This window comes from Equus asinus, chromosome 14 (genome assembly GCF_041296235.1).
Source record: "Equus asinus isolate D_3611 breed Donkey chromosome 14, EquAss-T2T_v2, whole genome shotgun sequence".
Lineage (NCBI taxonomy): Eukaryota > Metazoa > Chordata > Mammalia > Perissodactyla > Equidae > Equus > Equus asinus.
This window is the reverse complement of record NC_091803.1, coordinates 37824380-37851454: the sequence shown is the minus strand read 5'-3', so window position 1 is coordinate 37851454 and position 27075 is coordinate 37824380. Positions and strand designations below refer to the sequence as shown.

Sequence of the window (27075 nt, the reverse complement as noted above, 5' to 3'; positions counted from 1 at the left end):
AAACCAGCTTCCCAAACTGAGTCTGAGAATAAATCCGCAGACCTACCTTAGAGAAATCTTACAAACTTCCCGGTGTCTACAGAATCCTCATATTATGAACCTACCCAAAAGCTAACGTCTGTAACAGAAAGCTGCTCCAGTAACCACACAGCCCCCTGAGTCGGCTCTGAGGGAGACCCCTGACTGCGTGGATAAGAGAGTAATTACAATGGCAGCCCAGCTGTAGGAAGCCCCCGGAAAGAAAAAGACAGACAACTAAAACTCATTGTGGCAACAGTTTTGGTCTTTTGTTCAAAAGGCACAGGTGGGAGAAGACTCTAACTGGAGGTCACTTTCAGCAACAAACATGGCCCCACCTGAGGGACGTGTCGTCCTGCAAGGTGAGCATACAAACACCGAGACCTTTACACTCACAGTCTCCACAATGCCGCAAGGCACACTTTGTGTACAATCAACTTGGTAATATAATTTTATGTCTAGATTTCTGAATGGGGATGAGATGGGGGAAGAGATGAACATTTACTGAGCAGCTAGTGCCAGGCACTGTGTCAAGAACATTCCTTTATTACCTTGATCAATTCTTTCCAGTCCTGAGAAGTGGATTTTCTCATCTTCATTTTATAGCTGTTGGCTCAGAGAGGTTAAGTCAAGCACCAAGATCACACAACCAATTTTACTCCAAGTCCATCATACCATCTGGGTTTCAAGTGGTTAAAATAAATCGAGAGATTGCTTGGGTATTTCAACTAGTTGAGTACTCAATTAAGCATTGAATTGAGCAGAGTATTTCTTATAAACTTAATTCATGAGTTTTCCTCTAGGTACTCAGATCTTTTCCAAAAAGAGAAAAAAATGTTTTCTCTACGGAAAGTTCTCTCATCTCTATTCACAAATCTCCAAACCAAATCATGCAAGAGTGCACACAGGTCAAACAGCACCTAACAGCATCTTCATCCTGCATTCTATGGGAGCGTCACTTCACCCTGAGTGCAGAGGTGGCCCTGGGCAAGCACGTAACCAAGACCCAGTGCCAGGTTCTCTAGCCCCAGACTCCGAAAATTGGATCCCACGAATGTTCCCCCTTGCCTATCTGGTGCCATACTGCATGAGGAGTACACTGTGAACACCGCATGCTAAATCTGTCCCAATTACTTAGCATGAATAAGCATTTAGAGGACAAGTTTGACTTGAGGAGGGAAAGGTGGGTTGTTGCCAGCACGACAGCACCACCTTCTGGCTGGTGAAATGGAACTGAGACATAGAAAGTCACATCTGGAGTTAAAAAGCACTTTAACAGTTTGGTAACCCAGAAGGGTGGCAAACTAGAAAATTTAGCTTCCGCAAAATCTGAACAATGTCAGTAGTAAGTAAACACCCTCACAGACCAACCACGGGATAGAAAAAATTTTAACTAGAGGTCCCTACTTGTGGTCATTCCACTTTTGGAAACACTCCCGCCACGCCCAGCCTCAGCTCTCCCATACTACAGAACCTGTCATGCCTTATGAAAGAAATTCCTTATCATGTCATCAGAGTCACACTCAGAACCCCCAAGTGCACAAAAATGGCTCTCTGCTGCTCACACACAAAGCCGAAATTTGATGCGGGTAGCAGTCGTAATCAAGGGCCTGAGAATCCGGCCCTTTCTGACCCTATCTCCCCCTAGTATTGGTTAGCAGTTAGGGAACGTCACACCCTCATAGGGGTTCTAACAAGATGAGGGACAGATAGAGGAGCTGATGATGACAGCATCACCTTTACGTTCCCCCAAAGTATAGGATTCCTTAGTAGATTGTGTTGGAAATGGATCTTTGGCCTGAGGTCCAAATGGGGCTTCCTACTATAGCTACTGCTACCCCCTAAAGAAATCCAGACCAGGAGACCCATCAGTGAAGAGACCTGACAGCTGCAAGGAGCCTCTAAACTCGAAACTATCTCCTAATCTCTGCTGCCAGAAGAGATCTCAGCAGCTGGTCTCCAGGCCTGCCTTCAATGCAGTGGCCCCGCTCACTGGTCAAAAAGGCCATTGGGTGTCAGCCTCTTCCTGATTTCAACCATTAGATGTCATCTGTCATCCTTCCACGAGGAGGACCAGGCAACGGGGATGGAGAAGAGGGTCAGAAGCTTTAATCACGATACTCCTCTCTTGGTGAGAAGTCTAGAAGTCTCCTGGCCCATGGAGAAGAAAGGGTGAAGGAACAAGCATGCCCTCCCAGATGCTCTCCACACAGATCCCCAGCCTCAGACCGGTCTAGAGACAGGAAGCACCTGAGGACGGAGTCCTCAGAGTCACCTTTGCTTCCTCCCCTACCACCACCACTAACACCTGCCACAGCGCTCTGCACACATGGAAGAGAAAAGTCTCCTAAACCATCTGAGTTCAAAACGTTTTTTGACCATGACCTACAATACATTTTTATTACAACCCAGGACATACACATATATATCTGCATGTACAGAATGACACCTGAAAAAAGTTACATTAGAAAAAGCAAACCTACCTTTGTAAGGGACTCAACTCTGAAATTTTCTTTCTTCCTTTTATAAAAATGTTGGTCACACTCACAAAATAATTTCACAACCCACTGGGAGAGTGTGAACCACAGTCTGACAAACACTGCTGTAAACATCCACTTTCATTTCTACTTGTATCCTCCTCTCTCCTCCCTGCTAACCCAGAATCAGCCCTCTGTCAAGGACCAAATCAAGGCCTCTCCTCAAAGCCTTCCCCAACTCTGTTCCCAGCACCATCCCAAATACAAAGGATGTAAAATAACCATAAAGACCAGTCCCCACTTTAAGCAGCCAAGTCTACTGGGTGAGACAAATATATATGATATGCTATATCATCTCCCTTTCCTCCGAACACAAAAACACTTGTCATCTATGTTCATTCATTCATTCATTCACTTCTCACTTTGACTGGCTCCAGTACCATTTGTGTAAACATTTAAATGTTTATCAAAAGATGAATCCATCAAGTAGGATTTCTTTTTTTACAATCTTGTTTGTCAAGGGATAATTTTCATGAACTCTAAATTAAGAACTGAAGTGCACTGTCACCGACTCTTGGAAGCGAATGGCCCATTTATTATTCTGTATAGCATTTATAGATGTGGCAGGTTCCCAGATAAATTCAATTTGGCCTCAGTCTCTTAGAGAAGGCTATGAAGTAGAGTAAATGCAAAGACCAATCTTCCAGACTGAAAAAATAAATAAAACCTGCTTGAATATATCCATCTATTTTTGACCCTGTGCTACAATGCCACCATACCACATGGAAGAGTGCCATCAGAGGGAGCCACCTCTGACAACAAGCAGGCTTCCCAAGGGCAGCGACCTGTTTGGTTGACAAACTTAGCACTCAATACCTGGAAAGTCTTTCAAAGCTCCAGACTTTTAAAAGCAAACTAGCTGAATGTAAGATTTTTATGTTAAAATTTGATTTAATAAGAAAAATACACCAAATCAATATTATGGGCAAGGCTTATAGAAAAGATAAGATTCAAACTCCTATTTTTAAAGATTTTATTTTTTTCCTTTTTCTCCCCAAAGCCCCCTGGTACATAGTTGTATATTCTTCATTGTGGGTCCTTCTAGTTGTGGCATGTGGGACGCTGCCTCAGCGTGGTTTGACGAGCAGTGCCATGTCCGCGCCCAGGATTCGAACCAACGAAACACTGGGCTGCCTGCAGTGGAGGGCGCGAACTTAACCACTTGGCCACAGGGCCAGCCCCTCAAACTCCTATTTTTACCATACAAATTCCGTATTTCCACCTTCTAACTTTTCTTCCTGCCACTCCACCATATAGTACCCTCTGTCCAGGCATACCAAAGGATGTGCTGGTCCCACTTTGCACCCAGGCTTTCTCCTCTATCAGGCTAACTCCAACTCATTATCTGAGGGTCAGCACAGGCATCACCTACTCCAGGAAGCCTTCCCTGTTGACCCTCTCCTGCATCTCCATGCCAGTCTGAGCTGGTTCTCCCTCTCCTGGCAACATTCCTTATCACAGCACTCAGCCTACACTGATGTGCGGGTTGTCTAGAGACCCGTCTGCATCAGCAGACCATGAATTCCTTGAGTGCACAGACTGTTATTTCATCTTATTCCCCATCTAAATTCAGTTCCTCAGTTCTTCAACAGTAGACAGGCAAATATTTATGCAAAGAATAACACTGTAGGTTTCAAATGAAAACCATCTTTTAAAAACCTTGCAAATTCATAATTATTCTCTTCTGTTGTTACTATAAAGAACACTGAATATAAAAACATAAGGTATCTAGCAATATACAGTTATAAATCAATGACGGAAAAAAGGCTTACACTCCATCTGAAAATATAGTTAGAAAAACGCCCACCTAAACATGACCCTGCTCAGGCTATAAGGTGATTCAAATTTATTTTGGGAATTGAGAGACAATTGCTAAAATCAGTAGATGTCCTATAAACAGCTCATATTTTTTTTGGCTACATAATAGCACTATAATACTTTCGTTCTCTTCTCTTTATATAACAACAATAACGGATTTGTAGGGGAAAAGAATCTCAAAGTTTTATTTTAATGTGTGAGTGTCTTTTTTTCTATGTTGCTTTTCCCAATACTGTAAGAGTTTGCAGCTTGGCCTCAGTTGCAATTTGAAATCAAGTCTCTATCAAGTTCCCTACATTGTTCCAATTCACACGCAGCAAGGATAAAAGGCAATGTAACATAAAGTCTTATTACTAAACAATTGTTTTAAGCCATGTTTGCTTTTTAAAATCATACAACCTGCAAATCACTCTTGATAACCTAAACATATTAACGTGGGGTATAAAAGTTAAGGTAAAATCCTGGTCTGAAGTGCTGGGGTCACCGCCACCACCATCAGTTCTAAGTTACTTAACACTCCGGTGGTCTAGCATTTTCTGGCATTTTCACTAAACATAATGAAGTGACATTCACTCTGCTACTAAAGTGATGTTTGGGCTTCTTTCCAGGATAAACAAACAAAAAAAAAAGGTTGTAAAAACACTCAGCAGTGGAAATATTATCAATAAACATCGCAAATCAAAAGTGTTTCATATTCCCCTTTTCAGAATATCAGATTTAAAGCAAAAAGTTGAAGAAGGGAAACTCAGAGGAACTAACTCTATAAATTTCATGATTAGAAAAAAGAGACCGTAAGATAACTAGTTAACCACGAGAAGGAACAACTCTGCCAGCTAAGAGTTTCCGAAGCAAGATGTTTCCCTTTGCCGCGCTCCTGCACACGTGAAAAACCAAGCAGTAATTTTTTAGTCTTAAATTTAAATATTTTAGTACCTGTTCACAACGGGAAAATCAGAAAATAGAAAAAACACAGGAAAGTAAAATCTACCTGTAATTCCATCGCCCCAAGAGATTCACTGGTAACATTTTTAGTAACACAACAATATTCTGAATTAGCCATTTAAGTGCTCCAAAATCATTTCACTTATACTTCACATTTGCTAAAATCAGATTTATTTCATTTTGACAAACAGGGAGGTTGCAGACCAACAGGAGTCACAATGAGAAAACAATGTAAACATGTAAAGACTACCACAGCCACCCTACTTAATCAACCAGTTCATCATTTTTGCTGACAAAAACAACAGAACAGCATCGGAAGCCTCAGGAAGAATCAGAGTGCGTCTGCAAACTTAGCCTCTCACTGGCCTGAGAGCAATCAGGCAGATTAATCTCACTGCCTTAAATTCCCTATTACCATTGGCATCCTAAAACATTTACCAAGGGCTAACCACAGCAGCGGCACTCAGTCAGGCACAATGGTACCAGCTTTCTCGAGGATTCTGCTTCACCTTAGAAAGTACGCAGGATAAAAATAACAGGAACAACAATAACAAATACAACTACGGTCAAAGATCCACAAAATTACATGAGTAAATGAAGAGACACATTATATTCTCAGTCATAAAGATTGAATAGGTTTGAATAAAAATGTCAATGGAATTAATCTGTTAAAATGTCTGTGAAAATCCCAATGGGTTTTTTCAGTGGCACTAACAAAATGATTCCAAAGCTCAATCAGAAGAATACACAAAAGCTTATTTAGAGTGGCCGGCCCGGTGGCACAGTGGTTAAGTGTGCACTTTCTGCTTCGGCAGCTCGGGGTTTGCCGGTTGGGATCCCAGATGCGGACATGGCACCACTTGGCACGCCATGCTGTGGTAGGCGTCCCACATATAAAGTAGAGGAAAATGGGCACTGATGTTAGTTCAGGGTCAGTCTTCCTCAGCAAAAAGAGGAGGACTGGTGGCAGATGTTAGCTCAGGGCTGATCTTCCTCAAAAAAAAAAAAGCTTATTTAGAAATATGAGTCAAGAGGCCTGAAATTGTTTAAATTAAGTATCCAACAAGGAATTGGTTAAATAAATGATGACATGCTTATATGATGAGATGTTATTCAACAAACCCCCCAAAAAATATAAAGCAAGAATTTATTACATAGACATGAAGCAGTGTTAAAAGAACAAACTATAAAACAATACGCAAAGTATAAGATACTACAGGTGAAACATAGACTTAAACATCACACACACAATGGAAAGGGAAATCTCAAATATTATCGAATTCTCTTTGTTAATAAAGAGAGGGGCACTAGATAACTTTTTTTGGTAGTTTAAAATTTTTCTATTAACAAAAATAAATTATCACTATTTAATAAGAGGGAAAAAGGAGTTGTTTTTAGATCATTTTTTAAGATCGTCATTATAGACCTAACGATTTCACTTCTTCAGAATTTATTTTAAGAAAATAATCAGAGATATAGACAAAAACTAAGGTACAAAGACATTCATTAAAGAATTAATTAAAAATAGTAAAAATTTGGATATAACTTAAACATCCAAAAGGGATATAAACTAAATAAGTTATGTTTATCTGTATAATAAAATATAATACATCCATTAAAGAAAACTCTTTTAGAAAAATGTGTAATGGCATGGGATGTATTGTAAGTCAGATCCTATAGTATTTAAAATATTATGAAAATACTCATCTAGACAGAGCAAAACAACTGAAAGGAAATACTAACCAAAATATTCCTAGTATTAATGTCTAGACTGTGACACCATGATTGTTTTCTTCTTTATATTTTCAAATATTGTTCACATTTTCAATGAGTTTGATCTACTTCTAAAACTGGGTGTGGGAGAGCATAACAAAAGCACTTTTCTTACAAATGACGTTACAATTAAATTTGATAGATCTACTGAATATTCTGATAGTGCATCGCAAAGCAAACCTGCTTAGATCCAGATACCATGGGCCCTAGAACACAAAAATCACACCCAATGCTTTGGACAAGAAACGACTGAACAGAACAAGATTTGGCCTCTAGAGCACAAACTGCGCTTCTCCTGGCTACATTCTAGCTGCCCGAGGACTCATTTTCTCATTGCCGCTTTAACACTGGTAATTATATTAAGAACTCAAGAAGCTGTCTCTGGCAGTCAGGAAGCTTTCTGCCCTATTCTCATTTTGCCCAGCTAATGCCCTGAAGAATACTAATTAGAGAGAGTCCAAGTTATTGTCACGCTCTTAAATAAATCTGCCTGATACAGATTTCATAGCAGAGATGTATAAGACTGCTAATTCTAAAGATTAAACACATAGGCGAATTAGGAAAACAAGAAGGTTCTTAATAAATATGATTAAAAATTTCCATAGTGCTTTTCATGGATTAAGTGATTTAGAAGGGAAAAAACCAGTCAGTTGCTCTTACAAGTTTTCAAATCAGAAGATATGTACACAAAACATAAAGACATTCATACTTCTCGCCAGTAATGATTTTCCTTTATCAAACTGAAGTATTCAATAAGCCACTAGTGTAAAAATCCTGCCTGTATAAAAACAAATACATTGTTTCCAGGATCCAGTACTTACAGGCATAAAAATTATGTATCATTTAAACCCATAAGTTAAGTGAGTTATCAGCTCCTCCCTCTAAAACAACTTATTTAATAGAACTCTTATTTTAAAAAGTCAATCATCATTGAACTCAGTTATCTATTGATATATTTATAATTGAAGATAACTGTTGTAAACCAACTCTACACAGAATTTAAGATTGGGAAAATTAAAATGAAAGGGAAAATATTCATTTTTTGGTTTTCTTCTTGACTGTGTTGTGCATTTCTTCTTTGACAAGAATAAATACACAATAACACGTTAACCAGCTATGAAGAGCAGCATGGAAAGAAGCAAAGATACCGAATACTTTATCTGGATTTTGTCGATTGGTATACATGAGTATCTGAAAGGAACTGAACTTAAGCCACTTTTAATTGGTTAAAGGAGGGAAGCAGCAGGGCTTTTTTTATACATTAACATGAGATTTTCTTAAAATGTTATTAAACAAAGAGAGTTACTTTTGCATGGTATACCATGGCAGGAAGTTGTATATCAAAAGCAGATCCTATGAGAGCAACAATTTAAGAGCACAGGTAACCTGCCTGTCCCCTAGTGTGGACGAATAAGTTCCTAACAAACTGACCTTTCCACTGAGAACAACTGCCAGCTCTAGAAAAAATACAAACAACAAGTATCTGCGGGCTCTGGAATATGAACAGAAACAGGCAGACTTCCGAGAGGAGTCACAACTTGGAGGAAGCACACTAGAACACACAGGGAATTTCCAGGGGTTTGTGTGACTTGGCCCTAAGGGAAACTGCAGTTCAAGCGGCAATGGGGCAACTAAAACTCTGAGAGAAAAGTCCTATCTATGTCTTTCTGGTAAGAGGAACCAGGAGAAGAAGAATGCGGCAAGCGATGGCAATAGGGAGCGAGAAAGGAATCCTAGAAGAGGGGAAACCAGAAAATCAGAAACTATGGAGGCCAGAAGGCAGTGGAACAATATCTTTACAATGCTAAAAGAAAAACTCAGAATTCTACAGCCAGCTAAGATATCCTATGTGGATAAAGGCAAAATAAAGACATTTTCTGATAAAGGGAAGCTAAGAATGTCAGTTGCCACCAGCAGCACTGTAAGAAATACGATGGAAGTTCTTCCGGCTGAAGTGAAATTACATCCAAAAGAAATCTGGATCTTCAGGAACGAAAGAAGACATTGAAATGGTAAGTATCCGGGCAAGTATAAAAGAACTTATCCTCTTAATTTCTTAAGATACATATGACTATTTAAAGCAAAATTATAACACCACTTTGTGGGATTTATAATACACATGCCAACCACAGCACGGAAGACAATGGGGACTGGAGTAAACGGACCTATATGGATGTAAGGTTTCTACATTCTACATGCAGTGGTACAATGTGAACTCTAAGTAGACTGTGAAAAGTTACAGATATATACTGAAATTTCTAAAGCAACCACAAAAAAAATAATGCAAAGAGGTAGCAGTAAAAAACCAATAGAGAAATTAAAACGGAACTCTTAAAAAAGCTTCAAATGATCCAAAAGAAAACAAGAAAGGGAGAAACGAACGAAAAACAGAGGGAACAAAGAACAAATTTTAAAATGACAAGAGTAACGATATAAATAATCACATTAAATGTCAATGGACTAAATGCTCCAGCTAAAAGTCAGAGTTATCAGAACGGATAAAAAACAAGACCCAGTTATATGCTGTCTACAAGAGACTGATTTCATATATACATAGATAGGCCAGGAGTAAATGGAAGGAAAAGGATACCAGACAAATATGAAAAAGACAAGAAGGATAGACTTACTATATTAATACCAAATAAAGTAGAGTTAAAATAATAGTAATACAGAAGACAAAAAGAGACATTTCAGGGGCCAGCCCCCATGGCCAAGTGATTAAGTTCGTGTGCTCTGCTTCGGGAGCCTGGGGTTTGCCAGTTTGGATCCTGGGTGCAGACCTACACCCAACTCATCAAGCCATGCTGTTGCGGCATCCCACATAGGAGAACTAGAATGATTTACAACTAGAATATACAATTATGTAGGGGGGCTTTGGGGAGAAGAAACAAAAAAGAAAAGAGGAACATTGCCAACAGATGTTAGCTCAGGTCCAATCTTCCTCAACAACAAAAAAAAGTATACTTTATAAAAACGACATTTCAGGGCCAGCCCGGTGGCACAGTGGTTAAGTTTGCACATTCTGCTTCGGCAGCCCAGGGTTCGCTGGTTGGGATCCCAGGTGGGGACCCAGGCACTGCTTGTCAAGCCATGTGGCAGGCGTCCCACATTATATCTAGGAAAATTCTAAGTACTTGGAAATTAAACAACACAATTCTCAATAATCCAGGGTCAAAGGAGAAATTAGAAAACTTATCTAACTTAATGACAATGGAAGGACAACATATAATTTGTGAGATGCACCTAAAGCAGTGCTTAGAGGATAAATCAGAGCTTTAAATGTTTATGTTAGAAACAAAAAAAAAAAGCCAGAAATCACGCCTGGGAGAGAGTCTTAGCTATGTACACACACACAGCTAGCTGGGTGTGAGGCCTTCTCATCAGGAGATGAGAAGGTACAGCCAAGAGTAAAACTGGGACAGACGCGTAAACTGCTCGAAGGTTGAACGTGTTCCCCAACCCAGTGGGAAAGGGCGGAAGCCTCACCGGCCCAAGGTGTTTGCACAACTCCTGACTGATCACTGGTTGACCACTAAGCTATTCTCACCCAGGGGCAACCTCTAGGAAGCCAGGCTTAAAAAATTTTTAAAAGAATTAAAAAAACCCAAAATCAATCACATAAGGTTCTAGCTCAAGAAGCTGGGAAAAAAGGGGCAAAGTAAACCCAGAGCAAGTAAAAGGAAGGAATAAGAAAAAAAAAAGGAGCAGAAACCAACAAAATAGACAACAGCAAACAATACAGAAAAAGGAACTAGGCCAAAAGCTGGTTCTCTGAAAAGATCAGAAGAATCAGTAATCCCTAGCTGGAGTGATCGGGAAGACGAGAACGCAAAGCAACAATATCACGAATGAAAAGCAGTAAGGACTACAGATTCCGCAAACATTAAAAAGATAAAAAGCACAGGTAAAGTTTACAGTTATAAGCAGCTTTCAGCAAATACAATGCTGAACAGTTGCCTCAAAAAAGTCATATCCACAACTCTAATACTTCTCTTTTCGGTACAATCGAAAGCTGTGCTTTGAAAAGTACGGTTTAATACAAGCACACGCATCCTTTGGACTGAAGTGGAGCTGAGCACCTCCCCTCATCCCAACGAGGCATCCTGAACAAGCTCCTCAGGCCGTACATCAGGAGTTTATATAACTACCTGAAGTTGGGCTGGTTCCTACCTCTTCTAAAGTGCCTTTATCAATTCCTGCCTTTTAAAAGTTTCTTGTGGTATTCACAGTGTGTGCCAATCTCCAGCTTTCAAAAGAAATGAAAAGTTTATTTTTCTCAAGCTACTTCTATAAAAATTACAAGCAGAGAGATGACGTCTTATAAGGCATTTACGGACACTCAAGACAATGTCAAAACGCTGAGGGTATGATGAGATAGTTCTATTACTCTTGAAATATTGTTGAGCTCTTCTCCCATTTAACAAAACTACATCAGAAATATAAAAATCTGAATGAGCTATTCACGTGTGACCATACAAGGTGATTTCTTACTCGACTGCTTTGAGCAAAATTCTCAAGTGGTGAGGCTGTGATCCGCTCCTTGGCATCAAGTCTCCCACTGGCCATGTACTGTATCTGAACAGCCGCAGGGAGAGTACTGAATGTATGGCTTGTATGAGTTGTCACTATTGAACCCCAAAGCCACCAGGGACTCTCATCTTCACAGTAGCAGCAAACAAGAAACAAAAGGAATCAAACCAAATGGCGCTGGGTAGAGCGTTTTAATAATTAGTACAATAAGGTATCCTCGAAAAAGAGAACTTTCACATTCAAGATGCTGAAAACATTTTTTAAGAAATCTTGATTAGTCTTAGCATTATCAAAGAAAAATAGAGGTGTCAGTTAAAACACAACTCCTTAAACGTAAATCAAAAACAGTTTGTAACAGAGCCAAAGAAGCCATTACGAGCTGCTATATAAATAGGCATTTAATGATTTTTCCAATGTTACATTATTGATCTAACAGGCCCTCTGTTTCCGCTAAAATGAATAAGTAATTTGTTTAAGATAACATTAATAGGATTTGCATCACATTAGATAACCTAGGTCTCTCTCATCGTTAGTTACCACTATAAAAAACAAATTTTCCATTGTCTTTCAATGAAATACCTGCATAATTTTAGAAATCACAGTAAAACACCAGCGACATTAGATATATCCATCACGTGCAAAATGGCATTTCTAAGTCATAATACCTTGAAAATCATTTATTCAGCTCCTTAAATAATTAACATATACTTACTAATGTCAGACACTACTACTCTAAGAACTGAAAACACAATGGTGAACAAGAGATATGATCCCCGCTCTCCAAGAGTTTACAGTCTATCAGGGCAGACAACAAGGAGTGTCAGTAAGGGATGTCAGCCTAGCACAGTAAACAGGGTCCAACCCCCTGCCAAGGGAGCAAGAGAGGACGTCTGGAGAAGTGGATGCTTAAGCTGCAGTGAGGAGGGGAGAAGGACACAGCCAGGCTCTGGAGGGAGGGGATGGTTGAGTAAAAGATGGCTTCTGGCAAAGAAAACTATGGTCATAGGCACAGCACATGAAAACAGCCAGGCATTTATGTTGAGTTGTCTTTTGTGTAAGAAAAGAGACTATAGCTGCATATATCAAAAGACAACATCTACCTCTTAATCTAGGAGGAAAAAAGGTAAAAACGTCACAATTCCATCTTGGCCTATTCCCCATATTACTCACTCAAACACAATGTTTACTCATGCCACAGCATGCGCCAGGCACTGGAGAAGGACTCAGCGAGAATAAGAGGGACTCAGTATTGCCCTCTGGGAAGCAACACACAGGCAGATGATCAAATCAGAGTCCTTCTGTGGCTACGTGATTCTGAAAGGGAGCTCCCTGATTTCAGGTATCACTGAATAAAATACTGAACTTAAAAGCTACTGTTTGAAACATCTTTCAATAATAAGTAAGAGAGCAATCACTACAGAAAATCAAATACAGAATAACAGGAACTTTAAAAGAAGCTTTGACACCCCGTACACATGAAGAATTATGCCTGTATTTTTAAGTAAATCACTAACTAGTGTTTTACAAAGTATTTTTACTGTTCACAGCAAGGGAGGCCAAGCAGATATTTTAATAATTACCTATCATTTGTCAAGCGCTGCTTGTAGAGTGCCAGGCTCTTTGCTGGGAACTTACTATCCATGATCTCCTTTCACAAAGTATCATCATCCTCTCCATGTCTCAAACGAGGAACCTGTGGCTTAGGGAGTTTATATAACTTGCCCAAAGACACGTGGCCAACAAGTGGCAGAGGCAAGTCTGACTTCAAAGCCTGTGCATCTCCTTCCATCCCACCGCACGGCCTTAATGTCACCCGAATGTGACCAGCAAGGGAGCTGAAGTGTGACACTGAGCGGAAGAAGCGCGACTGGACTTTGGGTCGGGAGTTCTCAGCCACACTGAAGTCTCACTACAGTCTTAATCTCAGAGTCCCTGGGCCCCACTTGAAGTTATCTTTAGTTCTCTAATAATTCAGTCCCTTTGGAGTCCATCTAAAACTGTCTTTCTCAGGATTGCTGGGGAATAGATCACAGAAATAAGCAAATATTAAAACATTTAACAAGCGACATCATTCACATCCTGCATCTGACACTATTCCTGGTGTCATGTGCTCCTGAAGTACATTTCACATGGAAATCTACTATTAAATAACCATCATAAACGTTCCAAGCTATGCCAAGCTTTATATATAGAATCTCATGTAATCCTCTGAATAACCCTAAGAAGTCCATACTATCATCCTCAGGTTAGAGAGAGAAACAGAAGCTTATCAAGGTTAACTTGCCCAGAATCACACGACTGTAGGTGGTACGGCAGTGTGACTGCGGAGCCTAAGCTTTCCACCTCTACGACACAGCCTATACTCCTGCAATGGTCAAGTAATTAAAAAGAAATTCTGATCTGAATTTGTATATTCGTAGAAGTTTTCATGTATAATTATTCATTGAATTACATGATCAGAATTACACTATTTTAGTATATGGCCCTTTGTTAAATTTAAAAAAAAACATTAATTAGACATATCACTTAAAAATTGCACACCTTCTACATAATTAAGCACCAGGAAACTTGACTTCTATTTGAATAAGTGGCTTAACAATACATATTTTCTTCAATAACTTTCCAACATAAGAAAATAGAATATTTTGTGATAATTAATATCAAAATTATTTAGGGTCCAACGAGAGATGTGGTGCTCCATTTTTTTACAATCCTATTTTAAAAGCAAATAAAATATCTTTCAGTTTATTTGTTCGCAAAACAAGTATCTGATGCAAATTTAATAGAATGAATAAATCACAAAAATTTATAAATAAATGAGAAAAGTACAGACACGAATGGGTCAATACAGGTGTCACTTTTTGTTGTCACCCATTCCTCTCAATTTGCTACTCTTAATTCTCAAAGTAAATCTGCAAATCATTTTAGAAACAGTGCAATGGGAAAGGAATAGAATGGAAGTAAATGAAAAGACACATTATGCAGTATAGCTGATAAATCAATAAATTTGTCTTATTTTCTCACCTACACATGATACTTAGTAATTATTTCCTTTATTTTAGAGACAAGTTCAAAACAAACCAGTCAGCAGTGCTTGTGAATCAGCAGACTGCACCCACAGCATTCACACCGGGGGCTGGAGGGAAGGAGGGCAAGCCCCCACTTCAATTAATAGACAAAACAAATGTCCAAAACTTACCAATTTGTACTTGTTCAGGCTGGCTCAGGGAAACAAATGCTGACGTGTCATCAATCCAGGATATCTGAATGTTACCTGTAACGTTGAATTAAAGGTAGAGTGAACATCTGACCACTTCGATAGCTATCAGATTTCCTTTGTATGTCTGATATATTTCAGTATATGTGTTAACCTAAGGAGAGAGGAGGTGCTGGTTTAAAGTGTGATCAAAATGTCAACACGACAGAGAGCTGAAACTTCCATCTACTACTGCAGTCACTTCAGTCAAAACTTCCAGAAAAGAGACAACCAGGAACAAAAAGAAGCTTTAAAACTTTGTTTTCAAAACAAAAGAAAGCTCCTTCTAGAATAAATCCTGGGGCACTTCCTCATTCAACCCAACCTCATGTCAGGGATGGAGACTTTTTTCCTATCAAGATTCTAACAAAAATCAGAGACCTATCTAAGTTCAAAAACACACCTATTTTTTAGAGACAAGAACTTTGAAAATTACCAATGGGAAACATGAAATGAATTAATGTAGCAAGATGTAAGGAAAATCCAATGTTGATCTCAAGACCAAGTAAAGAAAACAAGCAGCAGAATGGAGGATAAGGACAAGAAGGCGTCAGAGAGAGAAAACCAAGACAGACTCACAGAGAAACGGAAAACAGAGAGGGGCGGAGAGCAGTATTAGTGAAACAAAATGATTTTCACACACAGAGAGAGAAGTCCTCAAAAAAGACTAAACGCAAACAGAATGGAATGCAGGAGAGCGCTGCGGAGAAGAGGGGAGAGCAGCAGTGGGGTAGGAAGTGGGAGAGAACCCAGGGAAAAGCAGAGGTCTAATTATTCTACTCCCACTCTTCTTGAAAAAACACAGAAGACTGGAATGTTAAAAAATGGGCAACCATCACCGGAATTTAGCAATGAAAACGTGTTTTAATTCCTACTAAAATTTTTGAAGGCTAGGAATGCTTAGAAACTGCTTTGTTCTACTGTCAGAGAGAAAAAACTCTGACTTCCTGCAGCACAACGAGGTGCCATACAACTTTCTCAATTACAAACGTCATTTACCATTATTTCATTACCCCTCCCCCCGCAGATAAACAATAATAGCTAACATTTATTAAGTAGTTACTATATGCCACCTACTATTTTAAATGCCTTCCAAGGGTTAGCTAATTTAATCCTGTGACATGTCTACAAAACAGGTGGTATTATTACTGTCATCATCATCATCTCTGATGAGGAAACAAAGATACAGAGAGGTTATGTGTCCAATATTACACAGCTAATTTTTTTTTTAATTAAAATGAAAAAAAAATTCTACTTGGAGCAGTCTACTTAATTTAGCCAATTAAAGTTTGACTACCTAAGGGTAAGAACTTAACACAAGATGAGAAACACCACCACCAAAAGCTCGCAAAAGAAATGAGCTGTAAAATTCAACTGCATTTCTATATCTGTATTTACATTTAAAAGCAGAATTTCAGGAGTCTTTAGACCATCTGCAAAGATTAGGATAACTTTCCATTTATATACCTGCTTTCACTTACTTTTCTAAAAGTTAAGTGTGTAAAGTTTTTTACTTCTAAAAAGTTAATATAAGCTTATTTTAGAAATACAGAAAAACATAAAGGGGAAGAAAAAAATCCTATCTAAAACACTCAGTGATACTAGCACGATGCCTCCTTTCAGTGTGATTTTCTACAAAGTTTAAAAAAAAATAATGTTAGTTACACAGGAATCCTACTTGTACCTGCTTTTTACTCTAAAATATAAACACTTTACCATCTTTTAATAAACTCTTCAAACGTTTTTTAAATCGCTACATACTAGTCTGTTGAGGACATACATAAACATTTACCAAACATTCTTATTATTGGATAGTTAGGTTTTTGCTGCCTTCACCTTATCAAGAATTTCCAGAGAGAAGAGCTTAAATACTTCACGTGTTAAAATAAAGAGGCACAGCTGAGGACTTGCGACCAGAACCCTCTTTATAAACCCTAATCAGACGCTTCAATTCAACCTAATCGGCTGACCTGATAAAAAGGAAAGAGAAGAACTGGCCTACCTCACATAGCTTGGTCCTCTCAAACATCTGTGTTCGTCTGCTTGGACCCTTCAGTGCCAAGCAGCGACCACCTGCCCTTATGAAACACATTCTCTCTGAAGTTAATCTTAAAAATGATTTATCCTCGGCCTAGACTTATTTTCCATGGTCAGCAGTAAGGGCAGTAATAGTAATTGAATTGTATCTTGCTTTCCATGGATAAAATAATTGCAGTCTCCTGTGGGGGGCTATTAAAAGTTCCTCAGATCATATCAGTACAAAGACAGCAGTAGACCAAACCCCCCAAAATTCCATCAGTGAGGTTCAGACCTTGCATGTTAATCTTCTTTTATGCCCAAGATGAAGCCGTCTATATACCTCCGACCACCTAGACCAAAAGAATAGCAAAATCCTGAAAGTACATTTGTACCAGTGATTTACTTACCAAAGGCACTAAAAAGCTGGTAAAGGTCGCTGGTTTTCCATTCTTTGGGGAATGTCACGTGGAGAACGTGATCGCGTTTAGGTTGCACTACAAGACAAATTTTTGATGAAATCTTGACAGCTGAAAAGTGAGTGGTTCTTTGATGAAACTAAGCCCAAGCTGACCTGGGGAATCGTTACGAATGCCTTCTGATTACCAAACAACTCCTACCAGTATTCCAGGAATAAGAGGACTCTGTCAGCTTAGCCTGAACCTCAGGCTCTGACATTTTACAGAACCCACAATTTGAACCCTAGCAAGTCTGTGCAGACACATCTTTGTTCATCAAGCTCCTGTGGAAATTATTTAAAGAAAAAAAAAGGCTGCTCTGTTCAAAAAGTTTCACTAAACATTTAACTTTCTCCTTTTAATCTAGTTGTCCACATGTTTATTTAGCTAAAAAAAATAACACCTTGTCCAAATTAAATGGACTGAGTTTAAGCAGAGGCAGTCCTGAGTCACAATCTTGTGCTCTAAGCCACCACTCAACTGTGCAACTCTAAGGAAGAGATCCAGCCACTAGAGCCATGGTTAGACTGGGATGATGACACTCAGCTCGCACAATTGTTGTGAGAATGACAGATTAAAATGAAAATCTAACATGGAGTGCACCACAGTATGTTCCCGAACTACCACTACAACGATTACTATCAAGTATAGTTCACCCATTTCTATATCCCTCTGGCATGCATGAAGGCAACTAAACCAAGGCTAAACTAAAAGAGCAATGGAAAAGAAGAGTGGGGTGATAAGGATAAAGTAGAGAATAATCAAAAGAGGGCCAATCATCTCCCAAACAGGTTTTCAACAACAACAAAAAATCGACCTACTAAACTTAAATATACACATACTCAGATAAGTGGAAAATAGAGAACTTACTGTTACTGACATAGCTAGCACATGTTAAGATCTATTATACATATATTTATAAGAAATTATGAATTTAGAGTTTTGGGTAAAAATGAAATAATGAAGAGAAGATATATTTTTTAAAAATTCAACTCATGCACAAACTGGAAAATATAAGTAAAGAGATCAGTTAATCATGGCCCAAGGGTACCATTAACTTAAGCATACCATTCATATCAACCACAAAATCACTGCCTATTTTTAAGTGAATAAAGCTCTTTCTTCAGTAATACTTTTCCTCTTATCCCTTCCAGACCACACACTTAAATGTGCAGATGCAATGAGAAAATAAAAATTCACGTACAGTCTGGTCCTTCCAAGTTTAGATAGGGGATATCCATGACTCTCATAAGAAATAACCTATAAGAAGAAAAGAAAAACAGGCAATGGACTAATTCCTGTTAAAAAACAACTGATATCAGCATCTATTAAATCTTTTACTAGAAGCTTAATTATATTACTCTATTTCTAAGAGCATTTTAAAAGCTCTTAGTTCACCTCAAAGATTTTTCTCTAGAGCTAAATATTTATCATAAACAGAAAAAAAAAAAAAACTACTGCATCCCCAACACCTACAACAGTTCCGGCACTCAGTAGCTGCTTAATAAATATTAGGTAAATGAATGAAGTTAGTAATCAAAGACTTCAAAGACAGTCCTTTGCAGAGCTGCCTTGTGAGTCCAGAGAAACCGAGGGGAAACAAAGGTTACAGCATGCTAACCATCCTACAGACTTTGCAACACTTGGTCCTACAAATTGTAAGGGTAACCCCTAGGACCGGTGCTTTGTGAGCTGAGAATGACCCCAGAGATGGTTGGGGTTTTTTTTCTTCACTGAAATGCAAAGTCACTGGATGAATATTAATCATATTGGGTGAACTGCACAGTCTAAAATAAGTGACCGTCTCAAAAGCTCATGTCATCACTGTCATCTAAAACATGTTAGAAGTACAACGCAGATCAATCCTTGGCGAAGAAAACTATCACGCTGCTACAAACCATAGCAGTCACCTCATGTATACCTTCCAAGATGGATACAAAGGCACTTAAAAAAGAGTACTTGTAAATTACAACTCTCAGTAACGCCATTCAATTTGCTTTCATTTGCAAGATTATGGACAAAATATCAGGCATTCTGTTGTTGTAAGATGACTTTAATGAGTTTTATGTAGATAACGACACATTGTGTGTTTCTAGTAGAGACTGCATTAGACAGCAAATTAAAAAGGCAATCCAAACGCCCAGCAAGCAATTAGTTTGGCTTCACTGACCTGCAATTAAGGCACATTATTACCAGGCATTCCAAGCCAAGCAGGGCATGATCTCGTTTACAAATGGAGCCATCAGCATGAATAACACTGTTCTGTTAACGCCAGAAAAAACGAAGTCCTGGTACTCTGTGGTTTGAGAACTTGTTGCCTAGCCTACAATTTAATAAACCAAATCCTATGGCTAAGAAACCAAATTTATTTTTAGTTCACTAATTTAGGCTCAAGTGTACTATTCTGGTTCTGGTAGCTTGTTACCCAATTTAATCAATACCACCTGCAACGCCAGAAGACAGTAAGTCATATAAAGCACAGAGCGCAGAGCAGGGTCTCAGTGACAGCAGCTATTACTATCATTGCCACCAGCACCTGGAAAATTCTTCCTGCATTAGAAGGCTCAATATTTTCATGCTTCATATAATTTTCAATTCTCCATTTAGTCAATTTAGAGATAGATACCCAATTTGAAAAACCAAATCAAAAAAAATCTAATTTAAAAGTTAACAGAACACATCAAGCACCATAAAAATAATTTGTTTTGTTACCCTAACTTCAACAGAAGAATAAAAGCTGAATCGATGAGATGTTCACTGATATGCTATCAAACACACCAACGGTCGGTAAACTATAGTTCATCAACAGAGCATTAAACAATCAAAATAGCTTCTGGAAACTTCAGAACATGAATAAATTATGATATGATTTTAAGTTTCAAAAAAAGCACAAAATTTTATACTATGACTACAGCTTTGTAAAATATTTATGTCATTAAACCAAGAATAAAAAATACCCCCACCCCCCAGAAAAAAAGCCCATGGTTTGGGGAAGCTAAGCTTTGTTTTTCAAAATTTCTCTTATTATTATTTTTTGAACTTAAAAAGGAAAATAAAAGCTTCCAAAAGTGAGAGGCCCAGGGAAAATAACTAGAGACTTTCTCAGAGAAGGTCAACTGTATGTGCTGGTTGACTCAATCTTGTGTATTTTTTACATGATTTTTACAATTTTTACAATTTTACCTGTTGTGAGGGGAGGAAGATAAAGTAAAACCACAAGTTTGAGTCTATAATTGCTTTATTTCTTTAAAAAATATTGTTTTATTTCTAAAATCATGGGACCTTAACAAGTTTAGAAAACCTATTGTCCTATAAATACCAACAAGGATTACACTTAAAAAGAAAAAGGAGACTTCCCCAATTTACCTCACCATGTAAAGGTTTCAAAAAATTTTTTGAACGATATCTTTTGTCAAGCAACATACAGACTATTTGTTTTCTAATATTTCCTCTCTGTGATTAAAATAGACAAAAATTTATTCTCAGCCAAAATACACAAAAGATTCTTTTAAGTGAGTTAACCTACACTATCTTGTCTGGTTACTCAATACTTTAACTAAATAGAAACTCCTTTCCAATGAATTATCCATTGCACTTCTCACTCTTCCCCCATGCCTCCATCTTCACGTCTGGGCTCTGGGGAAATCTGCACAGCCCCACACGCTGGAGGAACACGAAAACTGACTGTGTGTGTGACTTGGCAGACGGCCTCTGGAGAGAGCCATGCAATTGGGAAACGGACTCTAAAACCGTAGCTGAGCGCCTGTGGAACTGACCCAAAGTAAACTCTCCAATGGCCTCCCAACCCCCTTGGCCAGGCTGTTTGCAAGCCACTGCTCTGTAACATCCCTGCCCTTCTGAAGCAAAACTGAAACATGTCATTGCACGCATGCCTCACACAAACTGGCTGTCAAAAGGCCTAGACTGACTCCTTGGAACGATTTGACAAAATACTTCACATATGGATCATCTGACCTGACAGTTTTCATTTTAACATATGAGGAAATGCACCAGGCAAGCAGAAATGCTGATAAATACATGAAAGGCTGTTCCTTCACTGTGAATTGTAACGAAGAACAATCTGTCCCAGAAGGCCTTTCATCTGCAGATATCAAAAAGATGCTCAGACCAACACTTGCATGAAACGTTATTTCTTATTTCAGTGAAGACTCAAGATGGCTATAATTTGGGAAAGACACTCAAGTCTGTGCGGGAGTCTTGCCACATTCCTGCAAGCTTTCTGATGAAATATTATTTTAGCACTTACTCTCTAAAGGATTGACACTAACTCTGTCAAACACTAAAATTAAAATTCCCATTTGATACAATGGCCAATTTTACACCAGGATTCTATCCTAAGAAACTGTGTAACTTAGGTTCACATTCTAGATGCCATAAAACAAATTGTATCCTTTTTGGCATTTGTCAGTTTTTTACATACTACTGGTGACGCTGTTTATCTCGGCTTTCAAACATGTCTGGAAAGACCCCAGGGTAGAGTACAGCAGACTCCAGAGTCCTTTGCTCAGCAGACTGGGTGAGTTCAGCTCAGCCTCTTAACAGGCTACACAGCGTTGGCTGTGTACAGTGCCTTTATCTCTGAAGAGCCTCCCATCCCTGTGACCTATATGCTGTCTGGCACTCACAAAAAGCCATCCGCCAATGTCCATTTCAAACCAGGGCAGTATCACACTGAGACCCAGACTGTATGAGAAGGCTCGCCAGTCACTAAAGAATTTCATTTCAGATATGAAACCTCTTAGGAGCCTAGAACCTTGAGCCCTTTTCAAAATGTTCCCCAGACCAGCAACACCAGTACCGCCTGGGAACTTATTAGCAATGCAAGTTCCTGGGGCCCTACCTACCTACTGATTCAGAAACTCTGGGGACTGAGGATCACTGAGTTAACAAGAAAAGAGAATGTTCAAGTTGTATTGTTAATTGCCAATAATGATGATTCATTAATCAACTGGAGAAACTTAGCGACTTGTGCCAACTTCTCCAAAAAAGTATTAATTAGTCTTACTGATTTGTTTACATTAAACGATTTTGGCTCAGAAAAACACAAAACTATTAAAACAAATACCAAGGGCTACCTCAAAATCCAGGAAGCAATAACATAAGTCTTCTAGCACTCCCTGAAACCAGGAGGTCAACTGTGGCAAGCAACTAGGCCCTCTGCAAGAGAGAAATTGAGGAAATTATTGCTGACAGCTATTGTTCTCACGTTTAAGAAGAAAGTGAAAAAAAATTACTTATACTACTCTCGTGGCAAGTCAGCAGCAAAAGCACAACCTGTTTCTGTGAACGGGCCACAAATGCGCACCTCCAGCAGCAGAAATTCCACTTCAGCCACTAATGCAGCACCGAAGAGTGGCAAACAGTTGAAGGAGTAACGCACATGACTCAGAGACTCAGATACCTCAATCTCAGCGACATTCTCCGACCTTACCAACAAGGGTCAGACCCGGATTCTGGCAACCACAAAACACAATAGGCTGCTCTGAGAAGTACACCAAGATCAAAGGTTATTCTCTGATGACACAATAGTGTGCCTTGGACTATGGCTTATCTGAACCATTCCCTAGTTGTCCACTGAATAAGAAACGATTGCAAAATAATGCCAGTATTAACCCATTTTATGCAGCTAAGCCAAGAAACAAAAAGGGCAAACTAACACTCAAAAATGCACGCAAGAAGTCCTGAAAGCGATTCAGGACTACTTTGCACAAGAGGCTCAAATCTCTGGGAAGTAAAAAGATCATTAAAGTTCTTTAAAATTCTGCCTTACCAAATCTACATATAAAATCAATGATTCTATTCAGAAATGAAAGAAAATACTTAAGTTTGCTCCTGCAGGAGCATGCTTTCCAATGCTGTCACTGATGGCAGAGAAAGAAAGTGAATCAGTGAGGTACAGTGATGGCCACTTTAAGAAGCAAGTGGGAAAAAACGGTAACACCCAGCGCAGGGCAATGGAAGCACATTCTGACAAGAGGCCCAACCACAAAGCTTCCGTTATCAGTGAAACATGAGATCCACCTGCTGGACCACTGAAGGCCTGCTACACGACAGTGACCACCAGTTTCAGTGTCTTTTGAAAATCCTTTATTGTATTTTTTTTAAGTTACAAAATTGCATAACCAGTATAATCTCAATTAGTAAATCAAGTATACTGATCTCAATTAGTAAATGAAATAGACACAGAAAACACGCCAGTAGGAAATTCACTAAAACGACAGCTCTTTTTTCTTTTTGACTGGTGGAATAATAAGTGGGTATTTTACGTTTCGATTAGAAAAAAATATATTCATTTTTTAAAAGTAAAAAGTTCCTGACTAAAATAACAATACTGATTATTGCACGTTCAGCCTCATTTGAGCCTCTGGCGTCTGGAGGACAGGCAGGGAAGTATCGGTCCCTAGAGACACGGAACGAGGAAGCAGGTTTTTCCCAGCTCAGCGGCTGACCCTCGGCCACCATGGGAGCAGAGACAGACTCACACGCAAACCTTCTCGCTGCCGGCCCCCATCTTCTCCCCCACCCCCTCACCTTTGGCTTTTAACCTGAGCTATTTCCAAAGCCTCCACGTGAACTGGTGAGTCCGAGCGGGAGCATCTGGGGACAAGTCAGGATTTTAGTCCTGGATCACGACCCAAGTCCCCAGCGTATATAAGCGAAGCAAGAGCTTGGGGTACACGATCCCAGAAACCCTTTTTTTCAGTGCTCTAAGGGCTGATTAAATGATAGCTTCGAGTGATGGGGTGGAAGCCCAGATACGACAAATGACGTTGCTGTCTGAGGAAGGGCTTTGGGCAGACTGAATTTTCAAGGCAACGGGAACAAAATGCAGCGAAGAGAGGCCACATGTTTCCAAGACCAAAAGGCCAAGCTTCTCATGCACGCACTACACAAAGAGCTGCTCCCTGGGCACTGGGCTTTCCAATCACACCTGCCCCACACACCATGATCCCCAACAGGAAACCGGTGAGTCGGCACCTCTCAGGGTCAAGAGGGACCTAGTGGTGCATGAATCCAAGAGCTTATTTTATGTAATGTCAGCTTCGCACACATACACAGGCCCGAATGATCTAGAAGGATTTCTAACGTTATGACACGTCTCAATAAAGAAGATGATGTTTATTCTGGTCTTTTTCCCTAGCAAAAGAAAAAACCCCAAGCCCCCCAAACTCTTCATTCTTCCTCCTAGAAACGCAGTATTTCATTCAATGACTAAATATTTCTATTTGTTCATCCGCTTTCATCAAGACTACACCTCTCTTCCTAAAAAGCTTTATCTCAAAAAAGAGATTTCCAAGTAAAATTGTACTCCTCTGATACCAGTGAAGACTGGGATACAGAAATGTTGAGTAAAATCTCATCTCAACACAATGTGAGCAGTGAATTAATTTACAGCTCAACTCAAGTCCTAAGCCTTCCAAAGGAAAATTGAAACCTTTAACGACCGCCAGCTCGACGGTACTTGCAAATGGTCCTGGTGTTTCCTTGAGGGCCCAGCAGTAAAAGCACTTCATAAGAACTCTGTATGCAAGAGCTCATCATTATACATATTTATGTGCTATAAAAAGCTAATTTTATCATCCAGGGTAGGAAGCATGCAGACATCTCTCACAAAATAAGCTCATTTATTTTGCTCACTAAAGTTCTTGTGTAAAATCAGAGGGCAACCACTGGCTGGAAGGGAGTTACTGTGGCATCCGTTATTTTAATTTCACTCAGGTGGGGGCGGGGGGCACACGATTTTCAATCTAGTCACTTCACATTTTGACAGAGTGTTAACCGACATCTGTCCTGAAGCCGACTTACGTCCTTTCTTAAACAGAGATACAGCACCAGAAACATGGGAAAAAGGGGGAAGGGAAAAAAAAAGGAAAGCAGCAGCTCATCTGAGCAGTCTCCATCAATGAACAGTATCAAATTACATCAAGTAAAAATGTTCAACTAAGCATTATACAAAGGGAGTGTCTGCAGGGCCTGCAAGGAACAGATTGTAAAATGTCAGAGGAAACCGGCCCCACACAAGCCAATGGTCAAAGTCAACATCATTTAGAACCCCTGTTCAGGCGGAGAGAAGAAATCTTTCCAAGGTATCAGCATCGCCTCTTAAGAAAATGTGCCACCAACTGCAGAACTGTGTCTTTCAGAGACTGTGCACTGTGGGAGCACTCAGTCAAGAACAGACTTGGCTTATCCCCAACTCTGCCATTTCTCAGCTTTAAAATGGGGACATGATTATCTACCTCTGAGGGCTGCTGTCAGAAACCCCTGTCACTGCGGGTGACAGACTCTGAAGAGTGGAAGGCATGGAGAAGATATTTGGTAGCTAGTCTAAGCTTCTTAGAGTACACTGCTAAGCCCTGAACAATAAAAATTAAATGTTAAATGGTCTTGGAAATAACTATTGCCTACTGCCTCATACCCAAGGCCCAAGCTGGGCGAGGACTATCTAAGAATGCTGACTTTACTACTGACATGCATGTACGGGGCTAAACGGTGGCCTCCAAAAAGAGATGTCCACATTCTACTCCCTGGGACCTGTGAACGCTGCCTTATCTGGAAAAAGTGTCTTAGCGGATGTAATGAATAATTAAGTTAAGGACCTTGAGACAAGAATATCATCCTGGACTATTCAAGTAGGCCCTAAAGGCCGGCACAAGTGTCCTTATGAGAGAGAGGCAGAGGGAGAAAAGACACACACAGAGTAGGTGGCAAGCTGACCATGGAGGCAGAGATTGGAGAGAGGCGGCCCGAAGCCAAAGAATGCCGGCAGTCAGCAGAAGCTGGAGGAGGCAAGGAACAGATTGTCCCCAGAGCCTCAGGAGCGGGTACAGCCCTGCACGGACCTTGATTTCAGACTTGTGGCCTCCAGAACTGGGAGAGAATACACTGCTGTCGTCTGGAGCCACCAAGCTTGCAGTGACTGGTCACGGCAGTCACAGGAAACTAACGTAATGCCCTCCTGTGGAAGAGGCAAGCCGTTTAAATATACATACAGGGGCTGACTGATTTTTTTTACCTCTGCAAATGACTTGTTGATCGGAAAGATAAACAAGCGCCTACAGGGCTAGCACACCAAGAAGAGGTTTACAGGGTTGGTGCCTTTTAAGGTTTCTTTAAAAAGTAGCCCTTTGAGAAAGCCAAAGCGGTTTACCTAATCCATCTACTGGCAGTCAAGATTGAAGGTACAAGGTGGATAAGGCAACATCACTGTGAGGTGAGCAGCGCGCTCCCTGAAGCAGCCAGGGAAATCAGCACTAGTTCCCAGTCTCAGGGAACCAGCCAAAAGGCTTCAGAATACTTCACCGTGCCCTGGACTCACCTCTCTCTCCCCTTTGTGAAAATCAATGTACCAGAGAACTTTCAGGATAATCAAACCAAGCCAATTGTTGGAGATTCTTTTCATCCGAGTAATTTAGCACGACTTGGGTTAAAAATAAAGGGCTTCGGTTAAGGTCCATGACGATAAAATACATCTATGTACTACGGAAAAATACACTCTGTAAACTAGGGACAAACGGCTTCAAACATTCTGGCATCTGGGAGGCTACTCTAAGCGTTCGTAATGCGATTTTACTCCTTATGGCGCCTGATTCCAAAATTTGTACAATCTGGAAGAGGTTGAAAACAGACTCTGTTTTTACTAAAAAGCTTACTTCCTAGGCTCTTTATGATTAAAAAGTAATGTCCGCAACAGCACCATGGTCCA

At 39.7% G+C, this 27075-nt stretch overlaps 1 protein-coding gene across 5 annotated transcripts in view; it reads right to left on the bottom strand.

Moving 5' to 3' along the window:
* The window catches only part of PARN (poly(A)-specific ribonuclease), a 148166-nt gene that overhangs the window by 78264 nt on the left and 42827 nt on the right, over positions 1–27075 (bottom strand). For all 5 annotated transcript variants that reach the window (XM_014866332.3, XM_070484891.1, XM_070484890.1 and 2 more), the window contains 3 exons: positions 18553–18608; positions 17301–17387; positions 14818–14892 (listed from right to left, as the gene is read on the bottom strand). In XM_014866332.3, the coding sequence (XP_014721818.1) occupies positions 14818–14892; positions 17301–17387; positions 18553–18608 (218 nt within the window). The remainder of the gene's footprint in view (positions 1–14817; positions 14893–17300; positions 17388–18552; positions 18609–27075) is intronic.